Source organism: Solanum dulcamara, chromosome 9 (genome assembly GCF_947179165.1).
Source record: "Solanum dulcamara chromosome 9, daSolDulc1.2, whole genome shotgun sequence".
In the NCBI taxonomy this organism is placed as follows: Eukaryota; Viridiplantae; Streptophyta; class Magnoliopsida; order Solanales; family Solanaceae; genus Solanum; species Solanum dulcamara.
This window is the reverse complement of record NC_077245.1, coordinates 403,595-413,493: the sequence shown is the minus strand read 5'-3', so window position 1 is coordinate 413,493 and position 9,899 is coordinate 403,595. Positions and strand designations below refer to the sequence as shown.

Genomic DNA, 9,899 nt, shown 5'->3' with positions numbered 1-9,899 from the left:
TTCGAGTAGACAAGATGAATCGATAAGGTCGGTATAGGTGTGATCCTCAGTGTCGAATATTGGAATGTTGTGAGGAACTTGCTCCTCAAGGAAGTCATAAATAGGGTTATCAATCATTGGATTGGAAAGTATCCATTCAGTGCCAACGGCCCTCTCTGTATTCATAGAACTAGAATCCTGAGATGCTGATGTGGACATTTTTATGCGTTACCTGACAAGTTGGCATTTTTCAGATTCTTAGTAAAAAAAAAATACAAGCTTAAGCAAATTTTAAATCTTGAATCAAATTAAATTTACAAAGGAGAAAAAAATCTTTCAATCCCACTGATAATGTTAGTTTAAACTCCATAACTAAAAAATTACAAAAAGATAAGAGTAATTTTAAAGAAAATAGCATGAGATAGGAACAATCTTAACATTCAAAAATCATCTTGTTTTCCTTATAGAAAAACATGAAAAGATTTATATAAAAAAGAACATAAGACAACACAAGGAAAACATAAGAAAAGAGATTATTTCTCTTACTGAAAATAGCGAAGAACTCGAAGATAGCAAATAAGGATTGATAAAAGAATAGAAGAGAAAATTTGTTTTACTGGTATAGAATGAACAGATGAAATGTGTATTTATAATAAGAAAAAAGGTTGGTATTTTTGGAAAATTATTTATTTATTAGGTGAAAATGTGATTTCTTAATTATAGTTAAGCAATAAGAATATATGTATTTGTTAGTTTGGCAAGTCTTTTTCATACTCACTAAAAATCAACGAAAGTGAAAGTAAGGTTATAATTATTCTACTATAAAATTTTGGGATCCTAAAATCTGTAATAAGTAAATAGTAAAGGTAAGGCTACAATTATTCTACTATAAAATCTTAAAAATTGAAAAGTTAGGAAGGAATACAAAGAACTTTGACGTAATTTCTAAATATATTAATTTTCTTTGCAAAACAACTAAGGAAATAGATTCAAAACAAAATTTGTGTAATCTATATAATGATGTGGCATAGTTTTTCGGTCAAAAATTCACTCTTTTTGGTTCTTTTCATTAATTTTTCCCCTTTTCATTCAATTCACTCTGATTTGAATGACGTGGCATATCATAAAGTCATCAAACATATTGTTATTTTATTTCAATCCTATTGGTTTTTTCTTTTATTTTTCTTATCAAAAACTAAATTCACACATTTAAAGGTTGTTGATTAATTAATCTTATGGTCTATTTGTAATGAACAAAGTTCTTTGGCCTCTTTTGAACTAATCAAAATTTTCAAATTTTCTTTCCATTTTTGTCCTTAGATATATTCATTCAACTTTTTCTCCATCAGTTAAAGAAAAATTATAATTTACTAATTTTCTTTATTATTACTTATTATATTTATAATATTAATTTTAAAAATATATGGAAAGAAGTGTATGTGAAAATGAAAACTCCTAAAATATATGAAAAAACTCGATAAAACAAGAACTCTTAAACCTTAAAAAATATGTCTATTTTTTATACCTAAGGTTTTATCAAGTGATTATTTATATTCCCTTTTTAATAATAGTCCAGGAAAAAACTTTCAATATTGTGGATTTACTATCACGCAATCACAAATAAGGAAAATAAAGAAAAAAAATAAGATAAGGATTTAACATGGTTTGACTAGGCCTAATCCTCCAAGAAAAATCAAGGAGTTTCTAAGTATAAAAGAAAGAAGAAGTATAGAATATATGCTCTAGAATCCTCAACTACATCCCCTATATAAAGATCTCAAGTAGTCCCAAACCTATATGGAAAAGCTTCTCTCAATCCTAGAAGGACAATATATTCTTTTCTCATATCTATTAGGACACATGTTCTCTAAACCAATAAGGATTATGAATTTTCTAAAATATACAAGAAAAAAAATTCAAGACTAAGTAACAAATTTAAATGTAGATTTTGATCACGATAGTTCTTTAAAATCATATTTCATCTCTAAATATTGATGGACCCTTTTGCCGTCGCAATAGGGGTGATCATTATGTAAAACAAAGTATTTATCACAATATATAGGGTGTAAAACAAAGTAAGGCTATAATTATTCAAATATGAAATTTTGGCACCCTAAAATCTTTAGTAAGTAAATAGTAAAGGTAAGACTATAATATTTTTACTATAAAATTTTGTGTCAATCCTAAAATCTGTAAGTAAATAATAAAGGTAAGTAAAAAACAAAATACTAGTAAAACTAAGACTATAATTGTTCCACTGTAAAAAATCTTGGGACCCTAAAATCCTTAGTAAGCAAATAGTAAAGGTAAGTAAAAAATAATAATAAAGGTAAGGCTATAATTGTTCTACTATAAATTATCTAATATTGAAAATTTTAGAATGCATACAAATTAAAGAACTTTGATATAATTTCTAATATGTTAGTTCTCTTTGCAAAACAACTAAGGAAATAGATTTAACCCAAAATGTATGTTAATTTTGTACTTAATAGTATAACACACACACACAACAACTTTAAATATATATATATATATATACTATCAATTAAAATGATATATACATATTGCAAATTGCAAAGCATGTATAGTTAACTAGTATATTAAAGCTAGGCACCAACAATTAAAATGGAGCGACTTCCCCCATGGATTTAGTGCTTTGGCAAATATAATCAAGCACCCCAGCCCTTTTCGTTTTTCAGTATCACTAGTAAAAAAGAAGGATGTTTCATTGGCAAGCAATTATACAAAAATAGAAGCCACTGAAAGTAAATAACAATGAACATATAACACGAAGCTAGATTTCAATTTCATCTAGCATTAAGTTCATTAGTAATGCCTGCCTACAACAACCAAGCATGAAGACGTACGTAATGTTACCCGACACATTCAATGATTGAAAAAACTCTGTAACGCATAGTCGGAACCAAAAAGAGAAAAGGAGTGAATATCCTAATGATGGAAGCAGTGAGATATATACCCTGGGATTTGCAAGAGCTTTAATCACGTCGGGATGCATGGGAAGATTTTTTATAAGTAAGAATTATTAGGTGAATGTTGGTATACATGATTAATGTTCAAACATGCATGGAGATATATATTTTGTGAGCTCATCAATCAAACATGTCACATGAGCTAGCCAAGGTAAGCTTGAAAGAGGCGTATTGATCTCCCCATTTAGATTTGAAACATACAAATATACAACTTGTATATGTTAGAATCATATGTTGTTTATAATATCCAGTTTGAGACTTATTTTTGGTGTTTGTTGAATTACAATGGACGATATTGATATATGAATAGGTAAGTAATTGTAGTTGTTGAAAAAACAGGCTTTTCCGGCGGCAAAAGATTGTCACTAATAAAATCAGTATTTGCCTCAAGGTTTAGTAGCGATTACAGTTGCTGCTGAAAGTACTGTACATTTTGTGGCGAAAATAGTCGCTAGTCCTTTCTTCAGTGCCGATGACAATTGCAACTGATAATACAATACTTCTTGTGGCCACTATAATTGTCATTTGGTTTGAATACAAGTTATGATGAGATTAGTTATGTCGGAATAAGTTATGATGGGATAAATTATGATGGATTATTTTTTATTTAGTGTTTGATTTGTTGCATTCAAAATAATATGCATTATATAAATTTTAAGAATAAATTATTTGTTTACAAAAACACCTTTTATGAATGTGAAAAGTAATGTATAAAAATGGTTTAAGGGGATATTTCTGTCATTTACCTATTTTATCCAGTGATAAATTTTCTCGGGATTACTATATCACTCAAAGGGAAGGATAACTTATCCAAGTCATAATTATTAATCCTGGGATGAGTTATCCACACTTTGTAATCAAACAAATAATTGAGGGTTACTAAAAATTTATCCCAAAACTATTTTGCCTTATCCACTGCACCAAACGACCCCTAAGAGTCCACCTTCAGTACTTGCCACGGTGTTAAGGTAGGTCGTCACTAAGGCGAGTTAGCGTCGACTTTCACTGCATTTTTTGCGACGTTGTCGCTACAAAAGAGCTGATTTCTTGTTCGTATAACACTTCAAAAAAAAACTAACTTGAAAGTGTTAGAGAACACCTATGAGATTCACTTTGTGATTGATCAAATTCAAGGCTTCCAATATTCGTTTAGTCTCTCTCTCACACATTTTCTTCTCTTTTTTTTTTTCTTTTGGGAGCAAACTTGTTCTTTTTTAAACCTTAGGCTAGCGCTTCCACTATTTTGCTCTATGTCGCTCGGACTCATCAAAAATGTCAATCATGTTGGTCGTTCCTTCAAAAGTAGTGCATTCTTGGAGGCTACAACATAGATGCAGAGGGAATTTAAGAGTTTTCAAAAGCACATCAACTCTCTTTTTACTGCAACAGCATAACCCTTTTTACGGAGGTACTTATCAGTTCTACTCTAAGAAGTTATCCTTTTGAAAGCAGCAACTCAGACCTCCTTTTTAGTTCAGAAATCTCCCAATTATTGTTTTTTTAACATTTCAAAACAAGCAACCAACCTATTATTTTTTAAAAAATATATTCTTTCTGTTTTCAGAAATAAAAAATGTCGAGCTTTATGATGCATCCGACCAATCTATAATGATAGTAAGAGCTAAAACCAGCAGAACTGGATATGAAGCTACAACAACATACCTCTCCAGAGACTGATCATAATGACAAGCCTTACTCCTACTTGAGATGTTGTTTTCGATAAGACTCTCGACTCGACTCAAGTAAAAACATAACAAAGCAACGAAAAAGAAAATAAGGAGAGTGAAGAAGCCAAGGCAAAAGGCTAAAGAAAGCATGCTAAAAAGGAACTGGACATGAAACTAACAAGTGCAAAAACAATATCCTCTATAAAGGTATTGCATGAACGGTTTCCACTAAACACAATAAAAATAAAAATTACAAGTTCTGTCAGAGGGGAATACAACATGTAATCAGGAAATATAGAGGGGGGAGGAGAGTGGGGATGGACAGGGCTTAGCAGCCAAATAAATTCATTCTACTGAATTTGCTACTGCCTAATATATGACAAATAACTAAGTCCCACTAGATTGATGTGCAACTAAGAGACCAGATTATGCCAAGGGGATTTGTCATTCTGCCTTAACATCTATCACCTCCTCCCCAATGGTTTCTCCAGCTTTTGGAGCACCAGCTTTATTTAGTAGTAAAGTAAGTTGATCAATGAAGATCAGGTTCTTAAGCTGCATCAGCTGTTGCCACTCCTTTTCCATCTGTAAATCATGTTCCTCAAAATGAGCAATTTTGTCCTCAATCTCCTTCGTCTGTAGAGCACCAGAAAGCAAACATGTACAAAGATCAAAAAATTGATTAGCACTGATGACCTCATCAAAAGAATTTTGGAATATTTAGCACTCAATTTCATGTAGGAGTATACCTCAATTGCCACATCAGAGACGGCTCTCTCCAGGTCCACTGCCGCCTCCTCAAATTGAGGCATTACTTCAACAAGAGATCTTTCGAGTTTATCCTTGCAATACCCATTGGAAGAGCCATCTGATTCTGCATAGTTAAGACCATGTCATTTAAAGAAGGAATTCACTGTTGTTAAGTTGGAAAATGAATATCTCATCTTCCTTCTCACTATTTTATTTTATCATAGTTCCCCGAAGATCTGCTTCATTTACCAACAATTCTGCTATGAGGGAGATTATTGGCTTTGCAATTAGAGAAAGTCTGCTAAAAGGCCATTGGAGATTCAAGTACCAAGGAAAAAATCCGTAAACCGGTCCTCCTTCTAGAGGTGGAGGGGAATTTTGGTAGGTACTGTTTGCGGTGGTATCCAAATAAAAAAGGAGGGGGGGGGGGGGGGGTTATCAAGGGTGCCATGGTGTCATATTAAAAACGAGATTAGAACACTCAAAATTGGAATACCAGAAGCCTCTTATCTTGGTCTTGTTATTGATGAAGTTCTCATGTAGCTTAATCACTCTAAATTTATTGAGTATCAAGGTCATTAATGTCTGCCAATCCTGTTGGAACAGAGAGGCTAGACAAAAATTTCAGAATACATCCTTGTACGTGAAACAAGGATGTCAGTAAACATGGCCCCCCTTGGCATTTTACATTCCAAAAGTTGTCAGACACTCCCATATAGAATGCAGCCCACCAATGCACCAAGAAGACACATTAGTTAACATTGCAAATACACTAATACTACTGCACAAACCAAGAGACAAGAGTTGTATCAGATTTCACTTTAAACAAACTTCTTTCTTAAGAAGCTGACACCCCAAATGTCTAATAGTTTGCAGTAATAAAGATTTTTCTGTCGAAACCAAAACAAATAGTAAGTGGTGACCGATACCTTGCCTCTCCGCACCACAGATTAGAGATCCTGGACTCACTGTGGTTATTCCCTCACCAATCTCAGACAAAGCTGTAACAGCGGCATGTGCTGCTAATTCTGCAACCTCTTTTCCTGCAAGAGCTGAGAGGAAAGCAGCCTGCAGCAAGATTCAAAAATAAGAGGAATCAGTTGAGGTCTGACTTGACTAATACTCAAGACCTAATTAATCAACTTGTCCACTTCAAGAAATCAGCAGCCCAAAAGACTTGGTCAATAAGGAAGAAGAATGCCCCTAGATCTACATAAACATATCGAAGTAATGAGAAGCAAAGTTTCCTTGATCATGTAGAAATTGGAATCACTTCAGCAGAACAGCCCTAGATCTACGTAAAAAAATTCAGAGTCAGATGAGAAGTGAAGTTTCCTTGATCGTGTAGAAATTGGAATTGCTTCAGCAACTGCCTTGAACTTGCAAAGTATCTAAGGCAATATTTAATGCACAAGCACTTAACTGATGTCCAGTTTCTGCTTGATATTCATGATCTGCGGTACTAAATAGAATATGTATACCTAACGTCCTAAAACTTCCATGTAATAAGAAATGTGACCGAGTACCTGGGCTATAATTGGGTTGCTTGCATCAGCAAGGGGTGTGAGGCGCATTCTCTTGGACTGAAGAAACATAGTTTCAGACCTGGGTTCACTATCCACTTCTGCAGATTCAAGAGGGCCCATAAACTGCTCACCGAAAGGAAGCTTTACAAATCTAGCCACACATTCCTTCGTGCTTCTGCCACCAACATGCTCAGCAACCTTCTTCCAATCATCGCCATAATGCAGAAGAGCTTCTAAAAGGTGCAAAGTCTCTTTGTCGGTCCAATCTGTCTTGACCTCTTCACTAATCTCAACTCGCCGAAACTCTGAATTTTTCACACCGACTCTATTATCACCACTAACATAGCATCTTGCACAAAGAGTCAAATCATACTGCATTTAAACAAACAAAATTGAAGTAAAATCATCTTCGACAATAGCAACAAGACCTACCAACACTTCAAGTAAACTGCCATTTAGGAGCAAGCAAAAAAATAAAAGAAGAGAACTTTCTTAATTGAAAACACGTTCTATGAAAAGTAGGAAGCTATAGGCTGAGAAGTGAGAGCTAAAGTAAGCATGAGCAACTGAGGAGAAGTTAAAAGATTCAAACTTGATTCAAAAGGTTGTTAGATTCCAATTAATCCTTCTAACTTAGGCATAAACAAGATAAACCAAACACTGCAAAGTTGCAATTACCTTATCAGAAGCGAAACAGGCAATCCTGCAAACTGTTTTGCAGACATTGCAGAGTCTTTTCTTGGGGACAGTAAAATCAGTGGAAGTTCCATTAGCGTCGGCATTTTGCGTAGCTGAGGCAGATGTTGACTTTGACTCTTTTTCTTCCCACTTGATCAGAGACTTGGAAGAGTTAGCAGTGTAATTAATCAAACCCCATGTCTCCAAGAAATCGAAAACCCTACGAATTGAGCCCACATCTCCAACAATAGTCTTGCGAGCCTCAGTAAAGGTTATCTTTTTAGTGGGGTTATCTCTGAATCTACGAATAATAGTATTCCTATAGTATTTGTATGTCTTAGGGTTCTTAGAAGGTGACCTTCCGTCGAAGAATTCAGGAAGAAAGCGAACCTCACTTTCATGAATGCTATTCCATGAAAAACAACCTAAAAGAAGAACACCCAAACATCAAATAATCAATGAAGTGACTATATGAATCATGTATATCCATTCCGCCCTAAAATACAGAAAAATGAGAACCAAATTTAAAAAGAATAGCTAAAAAGTAGATGGGACTTACGGGAATAGCTGGGAATATAGACGAATTCAGGTTCAGTAAGGCGGGAGGAGATAGTGGTGGGAGTGGCGTCTTTGGGATCGGTGGCGGAAGGGGTGGTTGGATTTGGGGACGATTCCAGTTGCTGGGGACGCTTTAGTGTTAAAACTTCCGTTTGAGGTTGCTGCGGCGGTGGCTGCGATGGTGTTTGTGGTTGTGGTTGTGGTTGTGGTTGTGGTTGTGGCGGAGAAGTAGTTTCAGGGTCGGGTTTAGCTGCCGGTGACTTGATTTCGCCGGTTTCCGGCATGTTCAAGGTTCAGAATTTAGACAAGTGTCGATCAATACTCTCAAGGCATTTGGGAGATTAAATGCACAACCGGTCTATCAACTCAATTATAAGGCTTTATACACTAACCTCCACTTTAAATTTTATTTTGAGCAACAGATTTGCTTGTGTATTTTATGATATAAATTAAACACATTTAACATTTAATTGCTAGCTGATTAGAATTAGGTTTAACTCTCGGTGCTCAATAATTCATTTACACACTTCAACTAATACTAATATCTATTAAATATTTTTAATTATTTAAAAATTATTTTTATTAACCATTTTTTAATAATAAGCAAAATATATGAAGACTGTGTGATATACTCGCGCGGTGACATGCAAAAATCACTAGCTAATTTTTTTATTGAAAAAAAATAAGAATGTCAACGTTATTCTACTCTGCCCAACCTCTACGCAACCCCCCCCCCCCCCCTTTCTTCTTCATCCTCTTCCCAAAACACATTCTTTCTCCCAATCACAAAATTCAATTTCTTTTCAAAAACTTGAAGATTCAATTTTTTAAAATATATATATATATTTTTCATACATATGTCACAGAGAAAAATTGATACAAGAGTGAAAAAGAAAGGAAATTTACCGGCAGTTTACTCATTTGTAGATCGGTGTCAAAAAGAAATTGATAGCTCACAAATTAATACTATCAAATTTTCGGATATCATTTTTAATAAATTTAGTGGGTTTACATTTAATTTGAGTAGTAATATTTGTTCAAAAGTAATCGAAAATGATGATAGACGGAGATAGACCAACTTTTTTTTATCTTTTTTATTCTTTCTTCATACATATTCAATTAGTTGATTCAGATTTGAAAGAAATAAGTTTTTTAAGGGAAAGGGGTCAAAAATGTTTTCAAACTATTTGAAATGAACAAAAATGTTCTCCGTTTATAGTTTGGTCCAAAAATGTCATTACCGTTAATACTTTGGTCTAGAAATGTCTTTCTTGTTATTTAATGGATCAAAAATGCTCATATTATTACAAAATGGGTCAAAATGCCCTTTTCCGAATAAATATATATTTTTTAAAAAAAATATCTTATTCCTTATAAAAATATTACTTTTAAGGAACTTTATTCTTGTTTTCTTTCTTTTTAAACACTTTAAGTAATAAAAATGTAGGAAATTATTTTATTCTTCGTAATCTCATTTTTATCAATTTTATCTGACCTCTTTTTATGCTTCTTTTGAGCCAAGGGTTTCTCGGAAACAGTTGTCCTACCTTAGTAGGAGTAAGTTCTGCGTACACTTTACCCTCCCCAGACCTCACGTTGTGGGATTTCACTGGGTTATTGTTGTTGTTGTTGTTGTAATCTCATTTTATCAATTAAAATAGAATAATTTCATATACTCTAAGTTTTAACGGATAATATATGTCATATATATATGATCATAATAAATTCATCATTATTTTTTATTCAAAAAA

At 33.4% G+C, this 9,899-nt stretch overlaps 1 protein-coding gene across 1 annotated transcript; it reads right to left on the bottom strand.

Annotated features, from left to right (window-relative positions):
* Window positions 1–4,811: 4,811 nt before the first annotated feature.
* LOC129903916 (SWI/SNF complex subunit SWI3B) lies at window positions 4,812–8,576 on the bottom strand. Its single transcript, XM_055979435.1, has 6 exons — window positions 8,150–8,576; window positions 7,591–8,015; window positions 6,913–7,284; window positions 6,316–6,454; window positions 5,386–5,510; window positions 4,812–5,272 (listed from the first exon to the last, which is right to left on the bottom strand). Exons 1-6 carry the CDS (start codon window positions 8,430–8,432, stop codon window positions 5,081–5,083), a joined length of 1,536 nt encoding a protein of 511 aa, XP_055835410.1. The 5' UTR covers window positions 8,433–8,576; the 3' UTR covers window positions 4,812–5,080.
* Between the last annotated feature and the right edge of the window lie 1,323 nt (window positions 8,577–9,899).

What these genes read in the sequence shown, in the direction of transcription:
- LOC129903916 (XM_055979435.1), bottom strand. Translation starts at nt 8,432, where the DNA reads ATGCCGGAAACCGGCGAAATCAAGTCACCGGCAGCTAAACCCGACCCT. An exon ending in CTATATTCCCAGCTATTCCC is followed by an intron (nt 8,016 to 8,149) that starts GTAAGTCCCATC and finishes TTCTTCTTTTAG; the next exon opens with GTTGTTTTTCATGGAATAGC. An exon ending in CTGTGGTGCGGAGAGGCAAG is followed by an intron (nt 5,511 to 6,315) that starts GTATCGGTCACC and finishes TTAACTATGCAG; the next exon opens with AATCAGATGGCTCTTCCAAT.